The sequence below is a fragment of the Amphiprion ocellaris genome, chromosome 2 (assembly GCF_022539595.1).
Source record: "Amphiprion ocellaris isolate individual 3 ecotype Okinawa chromosome 2, ASM2253959v1, whole genome shotgun sequence".
Taxonomy (NCBI): Eukaryota; Metazoa; Chordata; class Actinopteri; family Pomacentridae; genus Amphiprion; species Amphiprion ocellaris.
In genome coordinates, this window is record NC_072767.1 from 21,008,135 (window position 1) to 21,035,561 (window position 27,427).

The following is a 27,427-nucleotide window of genomic DNA, read 5'->3' on the forward strand; positions in this document are numbered from 1 at the left end:
CTTAGTCTCAGCCACGTCATGTTTTTACAGTTCCATGTTTGAAGGTGCCCTAACAGCCGGTGTTCAGGTGTGATGACAGCGCTGGTACAAGAAACCCAACGGGGAGAAAAACATGAACAACTCCGTCACAGTTGTCCCCCTCAACAAAGAGGGCTGATGGTTATTGTGTTATGTAAGATTTACCTCACATTTACAAGTTTCAGAGTCCTTTGTCTGAGGCTGTGCAAAATTAAGGAACAAAGTCTCAATGCTGACCCTGTTTTTAATGTGTTAGTTCAGCCTACTGAAAATCATTGTTGTCTGATGTATTGATCTTATTGATAGATCCTATTAAGAGTGATTAAATGTGGCAGTGCTCAAGCTACAAGTTCATAAATCTAAAGTCTACAATAGTGTGGTGCACAGATGTGCACAGAAACCGCTTTTGGTTGCAGCTGCAAAAAGATTTGACCCAAATTTGCCTTCGCTGCAAAAACTGCGTTGAAACATTTATCTGAAGCTGGATTTTTTTTATTAATCTTTTCAGTGTTGGCTCTCATGTACACCACCTTTTGTGTAAATGAATTGCAATGGGAGGAGAAGTTGTGGTCAACATGAACAGTTGCTCTAAAGACATCCAGCCCAGTATTTGACATCCTGAATGTCAAATACAGCACATTTAAGACTCGAAAAATTGCAAACTAGTTTATTTATATGGTTTGTAGAATATACTACCCGTTGAGACATCGTAAAATAGGTTGTTTTGTTGGGCAACTGCCTTAAATACATTCAATTTACAATGATAAAATCTGATATATACTATATATACACATCTGTTGACTTCAATCATGAGCTAAAACTTATCTTTATAACAAAGCATTTTTGTTTAACTTTAGGCTGTGATATGTTTTTCCAGTGGATTATTTCACACAACATATCTTAATTCTATTAATTATTGTGAGGTTCTATTTGCTCTATACATTCAGTAGCTTGATTTTTATTCATTTCCTAATTTATTGTACTTAGTTGTTGAAGTTACACATTCTTCTCTTTATATATCCTAAAAAATTAGTTAATTCAGTTTACAAAGCAGCTCTAAAGTCACATGAACACTGACATTTCAGGACTGAATGATTTTCTAGGAAAAAACAACATTTTAACACGATCTTATGACTCTCTTGTGGCTGTCTGGTCTAGTGATGCCAAAGTTTGTCTCGTTGGTTCCCAGGTAGCACTGACTTCAACCTCTCCCCTTCCAAGAGACTCTTTGGGAAAGCTAAATATGTTTAACTATTTGACCTTAAAAGATCACGGCTGACCTTCTGGATCAAACTGGATCAAAGGTCCAGGTTAATAGTTTATCTAAGCTTTCCACTGCATCTCCTTCTATAGCTCCATTTGCAGAATAATGACTCGGAAAAGCTAGTAATTTGCTACATATTTTCAGCTATGGTTGAAAGCTAAACTAAACAAAAGCAGGGTGCTCTAACAGCTCTGTAATCGTTTTCTCAAGTGATGACTGGAAGCCAAAAAATATGTCTATTTATCTTAAAGCTGTGGTTTTACACTGGTCTATTTAAGAGGACAAAGAAGGGATATCCAAGAATTTAGCCTTCAATAAACAACACAGAGACATGTCTTTGGAACAAAGATCCTTTTCTATGGAAAGGGGTATCCACATGGTTTACAGGATTAATATATTTCTCTGGGAAACCAGTCTTATACCAGTCACCCATGCTTTCTCTTTGAAGTTCACATCCAGAACAAAGTCGACATCAGCATTCGAATCGTGCCTATCAACCACATACACACATACAAATCTTAAAATGCAGTCACAATCCTCGCTCTGCAGAATCAGGTCTTCAGCTCAGAGACTGTTTATCCAAACAGTTCAGAGATCAAGACCACCACAGCCCAGACACTTTATTCCAATTATGAGCTTCCTTAGTAGATGGGAAATAATCAGTCAAACTAGAATGATTTCAAGGAATCTGACAAGGTGTGAACAGGAATTAAAAGGATCAAAGCGTCACTGGGCTTTCGTGACACACAGTTTCATAGATTTTGGTCTGTGGAACGTCTGTAACCCTCCAAAGAAAGACAGATTCTTGGCATTTTCTTGATAATGGGCATGTTTTCTCACTAATTACCGTCATTATGTCATTATGGTATAGGGTTAGTCTGGCATGTTTTCAGTGTTCTCTTTCACTAAAGCAATCAGGAAGTGCTCCCTCTGACCCCAGAATGAATTGCTAAGATGACACCACATTCCTTTCCCATGATCCAGCTGCAACTGTCTGACTGATGAGCACACTGACCGACTGATGGGCTAGTTGAAAGGACGAGAGAAGTTTTCTCACAGTTCATGTTTTTTTTGTTGGACTTTCATTCACCTCTGCTGTAGGTTCACACCAGATGCACAACACTAGACTGACAGGCAGAGGTTTTCTTTTGCTTGTTATGGTTATATGAGATGTTCTTTCTGAAAAAAAATAACGTATTTTAATTGTATTTATAAAGGAAATACAAAGTTCGGGGACTTTTTTCAATCAGTTGTCTTTTATTTGTGATTTTCAGAGATATTTCCATGAAAGAAAAATTGACTTTAAGTTCGTCATTCGTTCATGATCAGTGACTTGAAACTGGTCATTTCTGCCTGTTTAGTTGACTTGATGTGCTTTAACTAAATTTGATTAGTTTAATAGAAGAGTTTTTTTTTCTTTTCTTTTTATTATAGAATTAGTTTCAAATCACAATATTCAGACATAATCCAGTTTGCAGTCATAGCAAATAAATGTTGGTTCTCAATGTAATGGCTTATTAAAAAAAATCTATAAACGATTTATTAACTATTAATAAAGTAATGAGTTGCAGTCTTTAAACCATTAAAAAATGCCAGATCAAGTGTTTTGTTACATGTAAATTCAGTATCATTTACATTACCTTTATATTATTATACTATTATTGTAATTTTTTATCACCCTGAACAGTGCGTAAAAAAACTTGCTATGTCTGGCCTTTAATTGTGAAGCAAACACACAGGAATAAAGAATATAAGAAGGAACCAAAAACCACCAGACATACGTAAACCAAGAGATAGTATTTGATGTGTGTAAGAGTAAGATTATTCCAGATATCTTCTTGACATCAATTTCAACATATGACAGTTGTAAAGTGAAACCAAAAGCTTGGGACTGGTATAACGCGTCTGTCGCTTTCACGAGTAAAATATAGCAACCAACTATAAGCCTGACAAGTGAAACAGTGAACAGGAAACAGTGACGACTAGAACATTTTTTTAAAAGGATCATAGTTTTGTTTTGTTTTTTTAAAAATACATTGCACATTTAAAAAAAAAAAAAAAAAGCTGCCAGCGTTAGAAAACAAATAAGGAGCAAGTGTTACAAGTCGTATAAAAAGCCAACATAGCAAATCAAGGTATTAAAACAGTAATAAATTTTTTTTACCATGTTATTCTTGGTACAGTTACAAGTTCACCACTTGATCTGGGAAAATCCTGTACTGCAGTCAGTGAGCTTGTCAGAGATGTACTTGGAAGTCAAACCGTTACGTTCTGGAAGCATTTTGAATTTAAAATTTGTACTGAGCCAAAAGGTTTTTCTTAAAAAGTTTTCAAGGTTTTCAAAAAATATTGCGTACTTAAAGTCAACTCACAGGCCTTAAATGGGACAATAAAGACTACCCAAACCAGCAAACAAAGCCTAGTCTATGTAAAATATATCACTGATTACCAGGAGCCTGCAGTAAATCATTCATTGTTGTAGTACCAGCTCAGTCTGACAAAACAGACTCTCCATGATGCAGACTAACTTCTGATTGAGATCATAACCTGTTGAGCGTCATTTCAACTCAGTGGAAGCCAAAACAAAGTGCTGCGACTATAAACAGTAATAAAACGCACTAACACTCAGAGGACACGATAAAGATGAGCGGACCAGTCGTGCTTTTCTTCCTAGGAAATGACTCCACTTCCAGCTCTGAGACAATGCTGACCGTCCAGTAGACTGACTCTCATTTACTGGTAGAGTCGGACAAATCCGTATCCTGTTTGCTGAGTCATGTGCCTGCAGGTGTACTGGTTCACACTCTGTGGGATGCAGCACTCCCAGGACGGATTCTGAGGTATAATCTGAGCAAATACGATGACTACAACTACAACTGTTTCCAGTCATCTGTTGGTTACTTTCTCAGAGAATCATTTTGTATTAAATAAGCCTGAAAATATGTAGCAGAATTTTTTTTCCTAAAAATTTGCTGCTAAAGTGCTACTAGAGAGATAAAGGTTGCCAGCAAAGGATGAGATGAAACTTACTAAAAAACAGAGGGGTGCAGATTCTGGTTGATATTTTATCTGTTACATTTTCCTTTGATACACCGTTGTTAGAGTGTTTATGACCATTTTTGCCATTTTCAAGACATGACTTCAAACTAAACCTCCATCATTTGTAAGATGATTCCTATAAAACCATGAAATAAATATGCCAATATTGCCTTTTCTGTGGTTATTACATTTATAATATATTATAATTTTAATGAATAGTTATTTCCCAATAAAGTCAGACAATATCAGAAAAATTTCAGATTGATTCTAAATGCATTATAGTACGCAGCAGTTTTGTGGGTTACAGGAAAAAGACTGTTTGAGAAACGTAAAACCTAAAAGTCCATGTTGTGCTGCATTTCAAGGTAACTTTTAACTATTTAACAACTGATGACACAAAGGTTAAAGGCAGTTTGAGGAAAAGTTTGTAATCAAACTTTTCCTCAAACTGCTCATACTTCAAAACTGTGCTACATATTTAATCCAAAGAAAAAGAGATTACAATAAGCTTTGTAAAAGAGGTAAGCCAATAAAGCCAGTTTGTCACAGAAGCCAGAAATGTCAGAAGAGTTTCAAATAGATTCTGAATACATTCCAGCATGCAAAAGTTAATGATTCACAGGACAACAGACATCTATATGTGTGCGTTAATACCTAATAGTCCTTGTTATAGAGCATTTACAGACATATTGAAGTGCTGACAGAACAATGATTGCACACATTTCTGCTACTCACTTTCAATTAAATTCATGCTCATTTTAATATCGACATGTGATTAGTGGGATTTTATCTACAACTTTAAAATGGTCCTACAACTTAAATTCAAAGAAAAAGCGACTGCAGCTTTATTTTGCTGCTGCATGTTAAGACGAAACAAAAACCTGTGATGCTCAGTAAAGGAGAGGCACAGAGTGTCTCCGACTGAGAAAGAAAGCATTTTTAACTTCAAATTAATCTCTTCCTTCCTGTGTGTTATGATGAGGGGAAACCAGTGACCATTTGTCTGTCGGCTTGTGCAAACAGAGGTGCTATGGTAACACCTCCTGTTTGTCCCACTGTTAGCCAAGGTTTAAATATTATTATTTCCACTCACACTTGAATTGGATTTTGTTATGTTACTTAACGATTGGCCTGCAAAGTGTTGTGGACTGAAGGAGGAAAACGATGCTGGGACCAGGCGGAGGATCCTAAATAGACCTTTCTGTTCAGTGAAATGTGCCAGAGCTCTGACATGCCCCAGAAGGACTGATGAGATGACTGAGTGATCCCATCAGTCCGAGCCAAAATAGAAACTGAACTTTATGTTCCAAAGATCTCCTTCCATGAGCAGCAGAAATACCTAAAAATAGGATAATTACCCGAACTAGTCCAAACATGCACATGCTGAAGCAGACGTTTCCCAACACACGAACTTAAACAATTCTACAGGAGCAAACAGCCCGAGACTCAAGAAATCACAATGTTGAAGGTCAATCATCTTGTCATCATTGTCAAACAGTGATCTCAACATCAGCAGTTAAATTCAAACACAACCTGTTTATTTTAATGCAGCTTAACTTCTGCACAACCTTGCCTTGCATTCTAACATAAACATGAAATTATTTCCACAAGTGTTCTTTCATTTCCATCAAAAATCTAAAATATGGGGCGCCCGTATAGCTCAACGCGTTGAGCGGGCGACCCATGTACAGGGGCTGGTCCCCGACGCAGCTGGCCCGGATTCGATTCCCGCTCGTGGCCCTTTGCTGCATGTCTTCCCCTGACTCTTCTACCCTGTTTCCTGTCTCTCTCTCACTACGCCTATCTAATAAAAAGCCGACAAAAAGGCCAAAAAAATAACTTTAAAAAAAAAAAAAAAATCTAAAATATATAGATAGAATATATTTACAGATTTAATCAATGATGCTGAAGATTTCATCAGGAGTCCCATCATATAATCTTCACACCACATCCATTCATTCATTCACAATACATAGTTTGCAGTTGGGCTACGAATTTGGGAAAATATCCTATTTTAGACAGATTTGATTTGCAACATAATTTCTTTAAGTCGAACTTCACGTTCATTATTCACTGTGCAACAGATTTAAAACATGTGATGCAGCATTACCACATGGGATGCCATTAAAAGTGTAACTGTCACACAGGGCAGACAAAATAAATTAGTGAAATTATTACCACTTTATTTTATGTCCTAAAATCGCAGACTTTGCAATTTGCTAATTGCAGTCATTCAAACTGCAACTGGATAATTGATGGATTGTTCAGCCCTAGTTTGCACTGAAGATGTCTTTACTAAATGTGCATGTTTCTCTGTACAGTCTTTACCAGCATCAGAAACTTGCTGGGGAAAACACAGGAAACCCAGGCTGACCAGTCATAGTTCTTGTGGTTCCCATGTGGTGACCCTGATGTGCACTTACATATCTGAGGAGGCTCCCTTAATACACAGTTATAAATAAAACATAAACACTCATTTTATACAAAACTGTCTTGGTTCCAGCCTATAGTGGATTTTCCCCACTGGCCCACAATGGAAAGTATTCATTGTCAAGTTTGACGATTTCTGTAATGTCTGCATTATTAAATGAACAATCTATTCTCCAGCCCTGCACACAATAAACACACAAATGAAAACATGCAGCACTAGAAATACGCCCATAAACTACTGTTGGTACTAACCTTTCATTTATAAAAATACACTATAAAACCACACTGAGAATCAGTGGTCTTTTGTCATCTGTGCCAAAAAAAGAAAAAGTTCAGGATTCCAACTAGATACAGGACTTATTAATAGAAATGAGGCCGCTAACGTAATCATAATTATACATGCACATTTAGGTACAAAGTCATGTGGCAGCTGCTCCCATTCAGAATCATTTACAGTCTGAATACACAACCCTTATGTCAAATGAGGAAAACATAAAGCAGCACTGGCCAATGGTGTGATGATGAAGGAACAGGGTTTACAGGCAAACACGGTGCATGTGTGAGTGTTTATGTCTGCGGAAGTGGATGTGTGACGTGACAGATTATTTATGGCAGAGCGGTGACAGAGAGTGATGGACATATCTGAACTGAAATGCACTTTTACCGGGATTGTCTGGTAGAATACAAAGATGAAATGAGATGACGTTGACAGCAGAGACAGAGTGAAAAACAGGAAGAAGAGAGAGAAATGTCGCAGGTTGTTTCTTTAAAAACATTCCTGGGCTGGTAAATTGCAGTGTAGCATCTCTTTTCCATTACATTCCCTGGTCTGTATAAAGTCATTCTGCCCACAGTCACAGCTCCTCACTCCTCCTTATTGAACTGTGTGCAGGAACGACAGCTCGGTTAAAGTCATGAGTTTCAATCAAATGAAGCAAAACAGATGTTGTTTATTGAGGTTCTGACAGACAATAGAGGTAAAAAGTTATTTAAGTGCTGGACCTAATCACAGCTTTGTATACTTCAACACTGTCTCTTCAGATTTACATTATATTCTGGAGGGACATTTCTATTTTTTTTTTTAATTTTATTTTTTTTACTAAACTATAAGGATTTTACAGTTGCATTTTAGATTTAGACTCTGGATTTAGTCCTGTTTCCAAAAAAATTACATTACTATACAACTAAACTGCATTCTCAAGCACACACAAATATATTTCTGATCAACACATTTTTCCCATGTTTTTGTCGTTTCACTGATGCTCCTTTTCCAGCCAACCAGTCATACATTTGATGGAAGGAAGCCAACAACATGCTCTGGAAGGGTCATATTTGAACTCAAAGTCACGCCTGAAAGTAATTTTGGGGTCTTAACGTGTCAACCAAAGTGTGCCATTTCCCCTCCCCTAATTATGTAGTTTTGGTGTCTAAACTGACCCAAAGTAAACAATTATTAAAAACACACAACTTAATTTTAAGAATAATGAGGGTTCTGTTGCGGATTCATGCCTCCATCCTCCCCTCCTGTTGCCTTATGTGGAATTTTACGCTGCTTTCAAATTAAAGGCCTTTTCCTAGTACGTCCCATTATGGAAAATTTGCTTCTTTAAAAATGAAATTACGTTTCTTTCAACGTAGTTCGGTTGCATAAGAATGCAATTACTGGGAGATAGAGCTAAAACATCTCACATGGTTCCATTTAAATAATTCTTCCAGTTCAAAAGAGGACAACATGTCATTAAGAATGAAATAACAAAAATAAAAAAATCTCCTCTCAGCTCCCCAGACTAATCTTGTGACTGAGGGGGGAGCTGAGGTTAGAAGCTACTGGGAACCACATAAACAAGCTCTACTTTCACCACTGTCAGCCACTGCTTGCTCAAAGGGAATCTGTGCATTCATTAGGTTTCTTTCTACGGGATTCTAAGATCCTGGGGTGAACGTGAAACGTGAGATGACTTATGATGTGAATCTACACTAAACAAAATTGAACTGTTTAAACTGAATAGAACTTGGATTAGCTGTAGCAAAATGGTCCTAATGCACTGATGCTTCAGCTTTAGAATTATTAATGCACAATATGCACTGCACGTCCAAAAAAAGAAAAAAAAAAACTTGCACATTCTAGTATTTCGTTGGACCACCGTTAGCTCTGAGAATGACACACGTTTGCTGTGGCATCGTTTCGAAAAGCTTCTGCAATGTCACAGCATTTATTTCTGTCCAGAGTTGCCTTAATTTTCTACCGATATCTTATATGCATCTTATAGTGATGATGGGAGAGTCGGACAAAGTCTTCTCCAGAACATCCCAAAGACTCTCAATGAGGCTGAGGTCTGGACTCTGTGGAGGCCGATCCATGTGTGAAAATGACGTCTCATGCTGTCTGATCCACTCATTCACAATGTGAGCCCCATGAATCCTGACATCATCATCTTGGAACATGTCCATGTCATCAGGAAAGATAAACTCCATTGATGTAAAGACCTGGTCATTCAGTATATTCAGGGAGTCAGCTGACCTCATTCTTTGGGAACATAATGTTGCTGAACCTGACCAACCCCAGATCATAACCCAAACCCCCACATGCTTGTAGGCACTAGCCATGATGAGTGCATCACTTCATCCACCTCTATTCTCACCTTGATGCCCCCATCACTTTGGAACAGAGTAAATCTGGACTCATCAGAACACATAACCTTCTTCCAGTGCTCCAGAGTCCAATCTTTATGCTACCAAGCCTTTTTTTTTTGATTAGCCTTGCTGATCAGTGGTTTTCTTCGGGCTACACAGCTGTTTAGTCCCGATGTCTTGAATTTCCTTCACAGTGCGTGTGAGAAATGCTCTTACTTTCACTATTAAACATAGCTGTGAGTTCACCCGTTGATTTCTTACGATCACCTAAGAGTTTGTTCTGACCACATTTGTTCCTCAAAGATGATGGTTCTCCACTATCCTTCAGGTTTTAATAATACATTGGACGGTTGTTAACCTGATTTTAATAGTTTCAGAAATCTCCTTAGTTGTTTTCTTTGCTTGATGCAGGTCAATAATTTGACCATTCTGAGACAGATTAACATCCTTTCCATGACCACAGGATATGTCTTCCAACACAGTTGTTTAAGAAATGAGAAGCTCCTCACTGCATCAGCTGGGGTTAAATAAGTTGTTGCAGCTGAAACATATTCATCACTGCAGTAATTATCCAATGGAAAGATCTTACCTATTTGCTTGATTAAATCCAAGTGTTGACTTTTTTTTTGGACAGACAATGTATGTAACTAATACAGCTGCAGTTTTTAAGTAGAATTTAGAGTACAGGATTTTTAATATGCAATGTGGTATTTTTGCATTCATGACTTGGTATTTATTTGTGTCTTTTATTATTGCAGGTAACATTTTTTAGAGATTTGCACCATCATCTTAACCCTTAAAGTCCTGCTCACAACCACTATCATCCTCACCAACCACAGCTCACCATTGCCTTAATCTTTGTGAGCCTCCAAGACATCACTATTACCACTTGTGATCCTCCTTGTCATTATCTTAATGGACATAATCACCATTTTCATCATCAAACCCACTTCACAGCAGCGCCGCCTAATTTCAGTTTTGGCGAGTCACTGAAATCAAAAGCTCCTGACCAGTATAACCACGGCCAACGTACCAGTTCTGCAACATTTTTGTTGTGTATGCACCTCCATAGCAACATATTGCACAGTAAGTAAAGCAACTTACAAATAAAAATACTGCTAAACCACAAGCTGTACAAGAAAGTGCTGCACCCCGCCCATGGGCAAGCAAACACAACACGCTGCTATTGAGAGTCTTTTGCTGGGGAGAAAAATGGGTCACCGAACTGAAAAGGAATCACGTTTCAAATGCTGGCAGCTTCTTAACGTACCACAAAATAGAAGATGAAGCTAAAGAGCAGCTTCAGGGTCAATTGTGTTTGGTTTATTGATGTATAATGCTGCACTGGAAATTTTTGAACGCATACAGATGACACTTTGAGGCAGTTGAGGGTCATTTTTCCAGCTATGACTCAAAATTCTCTATTTGAGCCGCATTGTTTTTGGTCTGGTGATCAAATACAATCGTGGTACATTCAGCACTGCTCTTGTCTGTCACCCTAAAAGGCTCCCAATACTAAAAACCTCTGTGTGGCATTTAATTTGATTAATTGCACTTCTTCCACAGTTACAAAAATGAGATTTTGTCATTAAGACCTCATGACCAGTATCTCCTCCCAAAAGTCACTGTGTGACACTGATGCGGGTTTGATCTGATATAACTGGCATGATAGGCTGAAAATAGAGCGGAAACCAACACCCAAGAAACCGTCTGTACAGATAAAAGAAGCTATGATCTTTTGTTAGGATGCCGGGAATCCGGGTCAATGACCAAATATTAAGTTAAGCTCATGTCAGTGGAGATTATCTGCTGCACATGTGAGAAACAATCCCTGGGACGTATACAGTATGTAGGCTAATTCATGCGCACACACCATCCTAAATGGCACAGGGCAGCTGCATGTGTGTGAACATGATATGCAGCAAACAACAGCATATACATTCACAACGCACAGAGCAGTGTGAGGAAGCAGGCATGGACTCATTATTCCCCATAGCTCACGTGGGTCTCGTCTACCTGTCCAATGGTTCAGATATGCAGCTCGGCACAGTACACCATCTGTGTACTTCTCCTTTCCTCAGTATAGGCCAGTACTTTCCACAGGAAACCCTCGGTCACAGAGGTGGAGCCCACCCAGCCAGAGGTGGATGCTCGACGTCGCCAGACCTCAGTGTCTCCAGACATCCATGATTACACATTAGATTTTGCAGTCGAGGCTATTTTCTGTTTAAAGAATGAAGAACTAATCCTATGGCATTATCTTCATGCACACAGCGAAAACTATTAGTGAATCACATTAACTTCTCTAAATTGCTCAGTAAGCTTTACGCTGTTGGACAGTGTCCGGTCAGTCTGAATAAAAACGTCCAGCTTCACTCAAGCATCTACACTTAACTTGAAAATATTCATTTCATTATTATCTCTTGCTCTGGTCTTTTATGTCGTATGATGTTCCCTAAACAGTCACTGTCAGAAGCCTGACGTGTCTCCGGCTGAGCGACAAAACCTGCAGTCCTCCCAGAGTGAGACCCAGCCGAGTTTTTCACACCATTTTATTTCCTCCCTGAAACCATCTGTAGTCAACATGCATCAGTGCTGCTCATTTCTGACTTTATTTGCTGCTCATTTTCACTCTCCACTAGGGTTCTGTGAGTGATTTTATGAAATCAACTTCTCAATATAGTATCAATTAAAAATATAATCAATTACATCTCTGTAAGAAAAGTAACATAGCTTTCTGTCCTGGCCCTCAGGTCATGGAGTGATTAGGAGAGACTGAGGGTCACAATCCTTACAGATACACTGCATGTCATGTCCAGGGGTTAAATTGGACCAGAGCCCAGTGGAGTGAAGCACATCTGCTGCTGTGCCACTATAAACTGGAGCAGCATACAGTTGAGATGATACATTTCCAGTTTCTAAAGTGAAATTATTGGAAGAAAAGCAATCATAGTTTAGGATGAAACAGGGCTATTAACAGAGTTTTATGTCCAGCTATAATTCACATATAGTTTTCTCAAGTAAAGTGTTTTCTGGCCTATCATGTGGATCATTACTGAGAGTTTAATGGGGGATTTTCAGTTCTGTTTTCAATAGTAGCATTACTGTAAGCAAGGAACTTATCTGAACACTTAAAAAATAATATGCAGCATATAAATATATTTGGCCTTATAATTAAAAACACAGTTTATTAATCTGAACCTATACATTATTAAAATGACATTTGTGTTGGATCAGTACAAAAATGTTCTTTTTTTTTTTTTTTTTTTTTACAAATGGGAGGAATGTTGGTGTTTCCCAAGCTTTGAAATAAATGCAAATAATAATGATAACAATAAACTATCTTTGGATAGAGGAGCATAGTATTATCATCTATAATGGGACTTCACAGCGGTGAACTTTTTTTTTCAAGTTTACTTGAAATGTTGCTTCAGCCAAATGAATAAAAGGTAAAGAAAGTACAAAGGAAACAGTGTTTCTGTTACTCTGGATGATGCATATCTGCAGAATAAAGTGTGTACAGTTTCCACTGAAACTACTTTCTGCCGAAGAAATAGTCCCTATTTTGACTGTCTGCAGTCTGGTGCGTTGATCTCACTGGGCAAGGGCTTCTCATACTCATACCAGAAACCCATCAAATCAGAAAATAAACCGCCAGATTATGCAGGTGAGAGAAATTCAAACCAGAAAGCCAAATGGCTGCAGCTTGATTTGAAAGCCTGAGGCTAATCTACTAAAACCTTCATTCTTTCCCATCTAATTCCCTCCACTGATGGTATTATGTAAATGTAAAAACATTTTTAAAAAAATGCACTGTGGTGCAGACATCTCACAACAACTATTACATCACATTCTTGAAATATCAGTTCAACCAAATTACAGAAAAAAAACATATTTTCCTATTTACAGCATTCCTACATGGTGATGAGCCGTGTCCAGAGTTTTAGTTTGGTGACATTTTGATAACGGGATATGTGGGAAAATATGTTTCCTTGTACTTTACATGAGCTGGACAACAACTATTTGGGCTTGTGATACTTTATAGACGAACCAAGTTCCTTCATGACCCTCTCTTTGTCACAACATGTCTGAGTTTTAGACTGTTTTGTTGTAACAGATTTTAGGGGCTTGAAGATGTCAGACCCTGCGGCTTTTCACAACAACAACAAAAAAGCAAAGTTGAAAAGAATACACAGTTTTGTGAAGAAATATATATTCTGTTAATCACCCTCTAACTCTTGACCTCCAGATTGGATAACAGCTTTTTTGGAAACATATAGTGACTCTGTCAAGTTCATGCTGAAAGGACTGTGGAATGTGTTAGATACTGGTGTCATTCTGAGCTCAAAACAAAAATATAGGCAGAGAAGAAGTCCTGCATGGCAACAAAGTCAAATTTACCAGAGTTGCTAAAGGCTGAGGCAATCGCAGAGCCTTTTTCTTTATTTGGTCATACCCTTGAGGTCATCTGGTTGTTATTGTGCTGCACGGACCGGACTATATTTACACTGGGACTAGAAAAAGCATCAAGATAATAAACAAATCCACTCCAACACTTCAAGACTAATTTGCATGACAAACTACTTGACTCTCGACTGCACAAACACAGCACACAACCGAGTCAAAACTGAAGCGCTGCATCTCAAAGTCGTCCAGTTGGATTTTCTCAGTCAAACACGTGACACTGGGAGCAATCCAGCTGATTACTACAATGATTGGAAACACATGAGCTGCATTGTAATGTATGGGAAATGGGAAGTACTGAATACATCCTGGATAAACACAAAGCAAAGGGAGGTGTTCAGGTTCTCTGAGAAAACCTACAAGCCATGCAAGAAAAAACTCTCCTGAATTTTAAATTGGCAAGTTAAATTAGCACTTGGACAGAGTCAGAGTAAATAAGCAGCCCCAAAAGACAGAACGAAAGAGTGTGTTACAGCTTGACAACATGAAATGTGTGTGTTTGTGCGGTTGCCCGCGTGTCCTAACCTGTGAGTGTGGACGTGGTTGGCGGCGTGAAGTTTCCTGATGACTTCTTCACTGAAGTCAAAATGAACTCTTCCTCTGGCACAGGGTGAACGCCGGTACATTGCCCCGACCGACACACACATGCACTCATGCACTACACACTACCCGGCACATAGCTTCACACATATAACCACAGACACATCGCAACACACCCAGCGTCAGCGTCAGAAGCGCAGCATTTTACTCTCACACACTGAGCAGATGAATGTCACACACTGTTATACGCACCACTAGTGACATGCAAACACACCCCTCATCCACTTAACAGCACAAAACTCTCTAACACACACAGTAGCCGAATCAAAAACAAGAGTTGAAACAGAAAGAAAGAAAAATCACACACACTTTCCCCTCACTTGAGCAGCAATACATGACTTATTCAGGCTATACTGTAACACATCTACATGACTGTTACCTATAAAACTTGTGTTAAATAAAAAGTTACTCAGCAGGTTATACATCCTCCTCCATGGGGCAAATAAAAGCAGCAGACAGGTATCCAGACACCTTCTCCACACACTTGATCTCATGTCACAAACAACAACAGCACAAGCAGCAGTCCACACGTCACATCACGGAACTCTCTCAGCCCTCGTTCACACTCTGACGCTCTCCACACTCTCTGTGCTGATTCTGCTCCTCGTCACAGACTATACTTCCTCCCCATGCCGTGAATGTGTCTCTGTGTGTGTGTGTGTGTGTGTGTGTGTGTGTGTGTGTGTGTGTGTGTGTGTGTGTGTGTGTGTGTGTGTGTGTGTGCGTGTGCATGGAGCTCTGTTCCCTTCAGAGTAACCCAGCAGACTGAGGAGTGGCATCTAAGTTGTGGAGTGGAGTCTCTGGAGTGGAGTCAGAATCCATCCATCTCTCACACCTTCATTAGCTTTAATTAAAGTTGGACGTGTGGAAAACATGCAGAAGCATAAAAGGCAGACACATGGCTACTAAAAAAAATAACTGACTGACTGTATGGTTATTTTCCTGAGTTCAGCTGACATGAAATGGCTCAACAAAACCCTGAAATATTCTGAGATATAAATTATTGTGTACAAATTAGAGCAGCTGTTGAATTTTACCCACTACTACATAATTTTGCAGGTTAAGAATTCTGTATAAACAATACCAGGCTGCAGATTTGATTGCGGTTAAACTACTTTTGGAGTTTTGCAAACCCATGCAGGCTGCTTATTGTTGTATGCATGGTGCAATAATAAAAGCTGTCACACTTCACTTTAAGCCCTCCCATATAGCATTTACAAGCATAAACAAACCTGCAATACATGGCTTGTAACAGACTACAATGATAGACTTTAGGTTTGCCTAAGTAGTCATCAGTGTCTAATATATCGGTCAACAATTACTGTGGAACTCTCCCTGTGAGCACCTGTAAGTCAAAGCTAGTGTATAAACTGGTTATGAATGTCACACTAAAGTTATTTTAATTGACATAAATTGCGGCCAAACACTTTGTTAGACTTTAAAAGGTCCTAAAATCCACGCACAACTACTTTACAGGGTGTTGTAATCCCCCTATCATATGTTTGTGAAATGCTTAAAAATGTTCCTAGCATTAACACTTTTTTCTGTTAATGACTATAAAAATAAAAGTGAGAACACAAATTGATTGTTCTGGCAGCAAGATATTGAGCTGGGATTCATAATTTTCGCCAACAACCTGGTCTACCTTAACTGTCAGAGTGAGAAAGAGGTGGCATCTGGCATCATGGCGGGGGACCACAGCGTCCGGTGACACTGTACAGTACACTGATGACTGAGCCCCCATTTCATGATAAACTGTGATGACAGATTTGTGACGAATAGCAGCTCATAAAAAAGAGGAAGAAGGCAAAAAAAACACAATAATTTCTGTAGAAATAAGCTGAAAATTAAGCAAAAATGGGATGTCTTTCGAGACAAATCAGCTTGAAGACTGAGGATTTATCAAGCTTTTAATTGTGACAGACAGTCAGCATTGATAAATAGTGTTTATCCTTACAGAAATAAAAAAAAATTAATGATTGATTGTTGCAGATGTTTGGTTACTAATTCAAACTAAATTCATTAAATTTCCTGGTGATGCATACGTGTCACTGTGCATGAAAAGCTGAACAAAGTGGGGATGTAGCACCTCAGCCAAGAATGGAAATTTCTAGACTATAATAAGTAAATGGCCACAGAAGATGACTATAGAGCTGCACAAATGTACAGAATATCTAGATAGCCAAATGAGACATCAGATTGAATAATACGACCCAGTAAAGCTCCATCTTTTTTTTCACATTTCTTTAACAGAAAGCTATAGTATAACTACATGAAAAGACAATTAGAAATGTTAAAGAAAAAAGTGTTTATTCCTGTCTTGATGGCTGATATTTACTTCTTTTACACTACCTGTTATTGGAAACTGAGAGAAATCCTGACCTGGTAAACACTCGACACTGTAATTAACATAAATACACAACTGATTCCCAGAAAAAATAGATCATTACCAAAAAAAATCACGAGTGTAAATTCTAATTCCATATAGCTTTACTTGATGTGTAGCACTTTGTGGCTGACAGTACAGTTCTCAGACCATGACTTTTACTAATCTGTAGAAAGAATCAAATAAACCTCTGATATAAAGTGTGATAATGCTTTTAAGAGCAGCTCTCCTATGGTAAGTTTCACTTCTTGTAACACAGTAGTTATGAAACTTGACAGGAAAACCCTCCTGAATGAAAACTGGAGGAGTTTCTAATCAGTAGGGTCATGACAGTACTAGTAAGCTTCCTTGTCATTTACTTGGATATGGTTCAGAAAGATGACACATGATGCAGGAGCTTACAGAAACACAAAAGGGGAGGAGCAGGATCACAGAGACCAAAACTGAATCACTGCTATGTTCCCACACTGCATCTCGCCCCACTGCTTCTCAACAAACACAATGACGGGAGAAGCAGAAGACGTGGTAGCCACAGGGTTTAATGTATCCTGCACGACAAAAGCAGTGGCAATCCTCCTTAATGGCCTCAGGAGGGTTCACCATAGAAAATATAGATATAGAAAGAGCTGCTTCCTGCTCTGTAATAGTCACCGTCGACAGCACACCAGTAGTAACTGAAAACACTGTATCATGGCTGTAAATGTAAGTGTTTAAGAAGGCAGATAGTTGTTAGTTGGAATATTTTGCTGCTGAAATGAGTCGGTTTTTAAATGCCATGCAGCCAGCATTTATTTATTGATGCAACTAAATTCACAGATAAGTACTTAATGTCATTTTAATTCAAACAATCTGTAAAAAATTCCTGTGTTCATAAAGAAAACCCTCGCTATTTCAACTAATTCTGTGACTTTACATAATTTATTGGCATCACACAGTCAAATCCCTCATGAGCTCATGATGTGATCTTTAAAACTCAACTATAGCAGATGCCAAAATTAAAAATCAGTCATGCCAATTACATTTGAACAGTGTTTATTTGTTCACTCGATCACATGTGAATTCGGCACATATTGTTAATGAAATTACTTCATCTCTACAGCGTCCAGTACAAGTTAACAGACTTCCAGGAAAAATTCAATAAATATATAAACAGCAACCAAACAACAAATACAGAACACTGTATGTGTCTGATTTAACAAGGACAGTCAGAGCTTCTTGCTCTGAAAGTATCTGACTAAACAGCAACCAAGAAAAAAAACAGAAGACTGATTGTGTTTGTAAGTTTCAGCCCTGCTTTGTTTCATCTGTTCTCCATTTTACATTCATCAAACACTAAAAAAAACATTATGTCAAGACACAGTGGCATTAGAAAACAAAACCTTGGCAACATAAATACTTTGGTATCTAGCACCAGTTCTAATTATAGTGTTGGAGTAAAACCAGTTAATCCATTCACTCCAGGACAGGGAACCTGTATAACATTTACTGCCACACCTTTGTACAACTTTCACATCATATTATCATAAATTATTCGATAGTTTGGCTTTCTTCTCCCTGATCTCGTGTCTGAAACAGTTTTGGGTTAAAATAAAGTGATGCACGACCTGTGAGTGAACATTAGAGGGCAGCATGTCATTATGCAGAAAAAGAAACTAGCTCTCCATGGCTTCATCTTTTAAACACCGACCTCCACAAGATGGCAGTGTGCTCCCTTGTATTTTGTCTGGCGTTAGAGGAGACAAGCCATTTACAGGATGTGGTGTGCAAGATGTGCTACCAGATGAGCCATGCCCCATGGAAAGCAATCAAAGCCAGCATTCTACACATAGCTCTATCAAATGTTATTTCATGTTGGGTCAAAACAACTGTAATAATAGTTCTGAGCAGTTGTGCAGAAGAAACTCTATAGGAACTGTGACTACGTGATGAGAGCCTGTGACCTCGGCGTCCTACAGCCATAATTATGAATTAAGATGATCGGAGGGCGTGCTCTGAATTTAACGAGACGCTGGACAAGTCAATATGTGTCTGCAGAACCCTTTAATTACACCACAGGAATCTATTTATTGATGGCTGTTAGTGAAAAGTTGCTTCAGTTAGTCCCTTTAATTCAACTGGAATCCTGTGTTTGATTAACTGTTTTGAGAGATAATGTACGTCTGTAATTTGGATACAAAAACAAAAGGCAAGCCGATGTGCAAAACACCATGTTTTTGATTTAAAGCTGTGACAGCATTTGGCTGAGCCAATAGCCGAATGGTTAGAGTACATATTACATAGGTGTAAATGCTGGAATTACGGCTCTCCTTCCTCACATTTCCTGTCTGTTTCTAATGTTCCTTTTTAATAATGCCAAAAAATGATCTAAAGAACTATCTATTGTACATCTCCAGAGTAGTGTGTCAAATTGTCCCTCCTCCAGTTTAGTCTTGTGACTCGAATCGATATCACAAAAAGAAACCAAGACAACTTTATCAAAACGTTTTTAGTCTCCATGAACCAAAAGAGAAAAGCCAGAAATAGAATCGAAGATGCATTGACAGAACCTGACAGGCACAATATCACCTCTGACATGAAAGCTGTCTCTGTCATACCAACACACACAATCAGATTAAATCAGGATCAAACAACAGCCATGATCCCTGAAAGCTATATAAGTATAAACTCTAAAAAGAGAAGCATGGAGATAATAGTTAATGAGGGTGGACTTGTAACTTTGTCAAAGCAGCTGCGGACAAAATGACGGACATGAAGTCATTTTTAGGGGCAGGAAAAGTTACATCCATCCCTAGTTTTTCTTTCAAAGGTTCTGCATTGATCCAAAACTCCACAATTTATTTGTGTGCATTCCAACGTAACAATGCTCTATCTTTACATGCTACTTCAGTTAAAATGGGAAAGAAAACTAAAAGAGAATGAATGAAATAATTTAACTAGCACAATCCTGAATGTGAATCTGATTGCTATAATACACTTTCGGTTATCTTTGACCTCTGAGGACAACAAGGTGTAAATGATCTACGGAAATTAAAATGTCCTCAGGCTCTCATCAGTCTGCAGGAACTGCTGTGGGGCTGCTGTGAGGGGCCAAACTGGCTTTCAGAGCAAACAACAAAGCAGTGATAATGAAACAGCCATTGTATCATTGTAGGCAATTGAAAATCTTTCAACTTCTTTCCAAATTTCAATAAATTCAACTCATCTTACTAAAACCAATCCTTAAAGAGGGTCCATAGAAGTAGAAAGTAAAACGACCCAACATGGTTGTGCATTGATGTTGACAAACAATGCTATTCTGTCCTCAAGCTGTCAAAACCATTAAAGAAAAGAAAAACTAAAGCTCAATGTAGGTGCTTTGTTTAATCCGATAATGTGACGTCATCACTTAATAATTACTTAATTATTTTTTTCCCCCATGAAAATAATCCTTTCCTGTCTCAAAATGAAACAAATGTTACTTCAGACAAATGTAACTTCAACTACCCCGCTGTCACTCACTGCAGCTTGAGCACACCAGCTCACTTACGACTCTACGAACAAGAACAACAATACAAAGAGCCCCACCTTGAAAGCTGACAGGACTGGAAACCAGATGGACAGTAAATCTTTCACATGCTACTATGCTAATATGTTAACGAGCCAGCTCTCCCCAGAATCACAGATTCCACCTTTAATTGGTCATGTAAACTATATATTGAAGACAGCCTCTGGATCTGAAAAGTTGGGCCACTGTGGAAGTGGCTTAAACCTGCAGCCAGCAGGGTGCAACTCCTCTGGTTTTGGTAATAAATCAGAAGTCTATGAAAAAATGACCCTACACTCCTACTGATTTGATTTGATACCTTAGTAAACATTTTCTTAATGAGTTTATGGTCCCAGTCACTAATTTCAAGTCACCAGCAGTATAGCATGATGTTTGCTGTGCAAATCAGGTTCGCATCTAGAGTAAAATAAAACAAGAAATCCATGGTATGTTTTCGGGCGGGGCTACCTTGTGATTGACAGGCAGTTACTGTATCGACATACAGCGTTCCAGAGTCCTCAGTCAGATCTACGGCTCACTTGTAACGTTTGATTTTAAAAGACCAAGATGGTGATGGCCAGACTGCAAACTTAAAGATGAAAAGCGATAGCCCACAAACCAATGGGTGATGTTATGGTTGCTATGCCAACCTTTTATATTCAGTCTATGATTGGTCATTGCTCTTTAGTGAAAGGTTGGAACCACTGATCATGTGCCTTTGAAGCAAAAAACAGCAATCGATGCACCAAATTACGAAGCAAAAAGTGCCTGTCTGCACCCATTGTGAGATCTGCTTCCTGCCTGCAGTAAAGAGTGGCAGAGCATGTTGCCGTTTAAACACATCTAACCCTCCACTTTGTAACAAGTGTTCTTCACAGATGTGACTTCCTGCTGAGTGGCACTTCAGCACTGTAGTGTGTGTTTTTATTATTACCATGGTATATTCTTCTGCTGCTCCTAAGACTACCCCACATATTCTGAATTCATTCATGTTCATGTACGTTCACTTGTACATGACAGGTAGGGCAATTATTGAGTTGCCACGGAAACCTTACCTTGACGTATGAACAGAGAGCAGCGCAAAAAACATGCAGATCTCTGAGGTCTGAACATGAACATGGCTGTGAAGGGTCCATTCAGCCACTGACATCACTTGTAGCTCACAGCACTATCAATCCAAATAGAAAAGACAGGCAGATACAGAAAGGAAGGAGATAATAAGCCCTTCCTATCTACAAGCTGCCACATTTGATTGTAAGATAGAGGGCGAATTTAAGATTCTCGGGTGTCTATCTTGCTGGTCTTTCCACAACGTAGCTTTCTGAGTCTCCCCCACCCTCAGTCTCTCTCTGTCTAAATCTAATTCCCCTTTCTAAAAAGAGGGCACTGCAGTCGTTCCCCCTGTGATTAACCTAATCCCTCCACCGAGTGCTGCTCCTGTCTGTGCAGCACCATAACGTATCTGACGTCATCGGCACTCATGTTGTGATAACCAGGGGGCATGCAATGAAAAAATGTGAATTTTTAGCAGTGCTGAGGGTAACACTACTACCGGCATGCACTGCTAGTGAAAGCCCTCAAAACAAGAGCTCAGACACCTGTAATATAATACAACCTGACAATAAGGCTGTTGGTACTTGTGGAAAAAAATTGTGCACAATTTAAGCAGAAAATGTTGGAATTTAATAATACAAAAGGTCGTACTATAGTAGGTGTGATTGAGTTCTGAAAAACAGAGAAAAAGCTTCACCTCTGACAGTCACTCATTATGCACTTATGCCTCTCGGGGAAACATCAGTGAAGAGAATTTGTAAGCAAGGAACTCTAAAGTGTATCAAGTCAAATATCAACAACGTTCAATTACTCTGACATTTTGCAGGGTTATGTTGTTCGCCTGTTAAAATGACATGAGTTTGTCCATGCATAACAGGTGAGCCTTGGTCGGACTGTGATGCAGACTGCTGACTTAATCCTTAGATAGTCAGAATAAGTCCCACAGCTTCTGTCAGTTTTCTTTCTGTAGGTACAGATTTTAGAAGGGGGTTCAGGGGATATACTCCCTCTCAATATTTAGAACACATGCATTAGACACCAGCAAAGGACAATGACATTTACTCACTGCGCCTGAAATGTATGTCTTCCTTTACGTAAACAAAGATATTTCCACCATAAATGGAGGCTGAAAAGACCCAAATTGGTGCAAAACAAGTCACCCGAATGCACAAAATTAAGGGTTTGGGGAGAACGCCTAAACCTTAATGTCTTCAAATGAAATCTACACTTGTGATCTGTTCACTTCTATCTGTATTCTGTTCATCATTTTGTTCAGTAAAAAGTTAATGAATTTGAAAAATTGAACTGAGTCACCCGTCAGTTAGCAACCCACTGACGGAACAATATGTTTACACTGTTCATCCAAATGAACCAGCAACTCCTTGTTAATGAAAGTCATCTAATGATCACTGCTTTGTTGTGAAAGTTTCTAAATAAAAAAAATAATGTTCAATGGTGGAAATCTTTACGTCAGAGTTCACTGAAATTGAACTTTTCACAGAGCATTTGCACTAATTAATTTCACCCACTTGAGCAGATCTTCTGACCTTTACATGTTGGTTAAATGAACGCTTTCCTGAGTGTTTGATAGGGGCTTGAATCAGTTTGGTCCCATTGAGCGGGGAGGCTGCTGTGAAATGTGTTATCTCTGTGCAGTGTCTGTGGGTATACGAGTGTGGGTGGAGGGCTGTGCGAAGATGCTGCCAAAACATGAGCAAGCACCTTCTATGGAACAACCAGGGTCTTATTTACATGTCGTGACTTGCTCACGTTACACACTGCTAAGGCTGCTTAGATTAGAGTTGGAGAAACCTGCAGCTTCACTGTGAATTTGGGAATCGTGCAGAGCTAATGGCAGCAGCTAATGTTAATCTAGATGGTAATGATCAGTAAATACCTCCAGAACATAAGCTGGCTGCTTATTAAAACATAATCTGGTTTTGTGGTTCTGCTTGTGATAATACAGAGATGTGTGGGTGTGCAGGCTTTGGAGATTGACTTCAACTGATCTGGGCTGAGTAACAAAAGTAGAAACTGATTACTTCTGCTCTCAAGTGATTCATGCAATTGCTCCAATGAGTAATTGATTAAATTTTTTGTTCAACATTGGTGGCGACATCTGATTATAAATATGTTTTTGTGTGATATTTATGCTTGGCAGCCATGTGTGATAACCTGCACCAGCGACAGTGACGTCAGTGCATGTGGCATTTGGCCTGTCAAAATAAAAATACTACTAAGCAGCACAAAAGAGTTCACCTCACTCCCTCAATGGTCAGATTTAATTATTTAGAGCTATATGCTACCACACTGTAAAGGAAACCCAGCACATACGTCACTGCTTTTTTTCCCCCAAACAACCCACATTTATTATAATCCATCATCTGGGAGTGTTTAGGTCGCCTGTTTGTTTATACAATGTTATTTTTTCCCATAAAGTCCTTCCACTGACGTGCTTCACTCTGCATTGTATTGAGAATATTTAAGGCTAAGAACACAGCAGTTGGCTTGTGTTTAGTGTTAGAGGATTTGATCGACTGACTCGTGCTTTAAGGGTTGATGCCACGTAGTAGGAATCAAAAAGGCAGGTAACAGATATTTGGAAGTAATATGAAAATTGTTGTGTTCAAACTGAACAAAATAACACAAACTCTAATACAAAACTTCATTAAAGGTGACTTCAGGTAGAGATGTGGCTGGATCAGAGACAAAGTAGTGCATTTTTAAATCAATTTATTTTTATCAAGATTCAGTTAATAATGGTGCAGTAATCAGAAAAATACTTGAATTGATGAATCTGATAAACATTCAGGTTGACTCCAAGCAATAAACCCACATGTGCCAAAGCTTCGCCTACTTGCTTCTTCCTTTCAGCTTCCGAATGTGGCTTTTTTTCTTTATCTGGTTCATCCCCACCTGTCAGGTTACAGGATCCGTAGGAGTGTTAAATCGCAAAGTGGTTCAAAACAATGATTCACTTCAGGTTCGCAGATCAAGGAGAATAAATGAGGTAATGTTCACCAGATCTCTGAACTGGCAGCTCTGCACACAGTTCAGTTGTTCAGAACATATGTTGGAGCTTCACTATAAAAGCTGCCAGCAAACTAAGTTGCAATTGGAATAAAGACATTTCTGTGACTTTAGAGCTGTAGCTAATCCTGTTTTAGGCTAGATTTAGGTTAATTATCAAAAACAAGTTAATTCTGCCGGACGAGACTTTGCAGCGTTGTGAAATAAGATTGAGTGCCACTGAAATCCCCTAAGAGGAAATGTTTCTCTTGTTGACGAAACCCTATAATATCACATTTCACTGAGACAACCTGAGAGGCTGAAACCCACTTACTGCAGGGTTTAGACTAGCTTACAATACATCCAGAGCAGCAGAGCATTCTTTAATTGTGTTACTTAGATCCCTATTAGGAACAATGAACGGTAATACGGAGAGGAATTGCTCAGATAGTGAGTTGATATGGGTGGAGGCGTCTGTGTAGCTGATGAGAAGAAAGAACAGAGACAGGCAGTGAGGAAGGTGAAGATGGAAGAAAAATAAAAAAGGGCAATTTTCACAGCATGGCTGGCTTCCTATGTGCTGAGGTGATTTTCTTGCAGCTAAAAGTGTCATCCGCAATTTCCAGCAGTGATGTACACACAGTACACCACAGAGCTACAAAGGACTGCGTCTGATGAGAACGACAGAGCGTCCTGCTAATTTTAAACTGTAAATATGTTTTGAAGGAAGCTCCGTGCTGTCTGATCACATTTTCTGTCAACATAAAAGGGAAACGTTAACATTCATGTAAAAATGTTGATACAAAATGTACAATATCTGTAAAATATTCCCTTTGTTTGAAAGAATAATTGTGGTTTAATACAAAGAGAAAGTCTGCGCTAACATGAGATATAACGTTTTTATTAAAGACCCCCTCCGGTGAAAAGCAAGCTTTTTACCTTGTTAACACATCCATATGGTGTTTTTATGTGCTGGAAGACTGCGTATTCTGCTCATGACGTGTCTTCCACCACATAAAAAAACACCACATGGAAATGTTAACAAAGTTAAAAAAAAAAACAATTTGGTTTTCACCGGAGGGGGTCTTTAAGTGAAACGACAATCTCTCCGTAACCTGAACCAAATGCTTTTATTACCTAAACCTAACAACACACAGGACTCTGTGAAGCCCACAGTACAACCCAAACATCTTTCTGCAGCTCTGGTGCAGTTTAGAATCTTCACATACCAAACCCAGGAGTGCCGGCGAGAGCAGAAAGGGCTGATGGGAACTTCCAGCCTGGATGACGTCATCATCATCATGTCGGTTACCCTTGTGATCAAAATCAATTTGTTTCTTGTTTGCTTATTCCTCTCTGCAAGTCTCAACTCAATAACTTACTTGGTTTGATTCATCGATGATGAAAGCGTAAGACTGGTATTATTGAACCAATCTTCTTAAGTAGCAACACACACACAGGCGTCGCATCCTAGAATCCCACTGTGGACGGTCGCAGAGACGCTTTCAGAAATGAAAAAAAAAAACTCAGCTTCCGCCACCTGACAACTGGTCTCGGTTTTAATAATCAGACTGGTTGCAGAATCAGCCTTCATGTTCAGTCCAATCTCCTCTCAGGTCCTGCGGGTCAGCAGCTGTACACCAGGACGAGACAGAAAGTGGCAGAAAACAGTCCTCATTCTGTCATTAAGGACAGAATATTTGCAGTCCTGACTAAATCTTGAAGTCTATAAAATTACTGGCCAGCTTGTTCAAAAAAACGTAACACCACAGCTGACAAAAAAAAAGATTGAAAATTAAAAATGTTAACATTTATAATCCCATGACCCAGTGTTAATCAAAGCATCTGTTTCATTCCGGTTTTCCTCTGAGCGTCCAGAGCCAAGTTTCACGTCTCTGTCTGTCCCTTTCTCAATGAAATTGATGCTGTTCCTCTTTCTAGCCTCTGCCTCAGTTCAGGTCTGCTAGACCACGTACAGGTCACATTTCATGGATGATCTCTGATCCCCCAGCCCCGAGTAACCAGGGGACATATTTGTATGGGACACCACAACAACTGCAAAACAATCTGACCTTTCTGGCAACAACAAACACTGGCACAAATCTAATTATTTATCATATTCAACATTTTTTGTATAATTTAAGCATAGTTTTTGAATAAATACAGAATTTTGGAATTCAGCAAAAGTCTATATCATTGTTCTTTCAACATATCAACCAGTAAATACAATTAAATTGCTAATTTTCCTCCCAGATTTCTCTTTATTCCAACTACAAGTCAGGTGCCAAGTCAAAACAATGGCTTTAGTCTAGTCTGGAACAATAAAACACATTCGATTGTTGTATTTGATAATGGCATTGAAGATCCGTAATGTCTTGACAAGCTGCTTTATGTTGTTTCTTATCAGTTTTGGTGAAAGAGCAAGAATACATCATCTATTTTTTAAATGCTGCGAGTGCATAGTGCTTTAACTACAACACCTATGTTGCCTTGACCTACAATTAAAACCAAAAAAGCATTACCATCAGCTGTGGTGTTTCTAATCAAATTATCACTCTCTTTAGCAACGAGTTGCAAAAGCAATCACACTCATTGTTTTGTCCTCTCACACTACCCGATCACTTCCTTCATAGCACGCTGTGTGTTACAACAGCCATGTCTGTCTCACTGTACATGCTGATTGAACCTAAACAGGCTCTGATTACACAGTACAGCGGCACACAGTACAAACCGATAAGGGCGACAGCGACATTGAGGAACACAATCCCCACTTTTGAACGCAGCGCACGTTTCAAAAAGCTGGCACTACTGGCTGATGTGCAGCTTGACACTCGAGACTGTATGTATCGAATAGCGTTCAGCGAGCGCAAACACCTGCAGCTGAATACAAAATCTGTTTTTACATTGGTGCCCACTTTGCTAGTCCATTCAAAGAGCTTGTGTAAAACAACATGCGAAATTGCCTAGCAACAAGTGGGTTCAAAAGCATTTGACTTGGCCATTGTTT

The 27,427-nt window shown here is 38.9% G+C and overlaps 1 protein-coding gene across 3 annotated transcripts in view; it reads right to left on the reverse strand.

Annotated features, from left to right (window-relative positions):
• The window catches only part of pde4ba (phosphodiesterase 4B, cAMP-specific a), a 204,834-nt gene that overhangs the window by 70,766 nt on the left and 106,641 nt on the right, over window positions 1-27,427 (reverse strand). The window contains exon 1 of one of the 3 annotated variants that reach the window (XM_023290081.3): window positions 14,375-15,025. The exons of the other annotated variants lie outside the window; for them this stretch is intronic. Within the exon in view, the coding sequence (XP_023145849.1) occupies window positions 14,375-14,496 (122 nt within the window). The 5' untranslated portion in view covers window positions 14,497-15,025. Of the gene's footprint in view, window positions 1-14,374; window positions 15,026-27,427 lie in introns of those variants that run through there. 3 annotated transcript variants of the gene reach the window in all.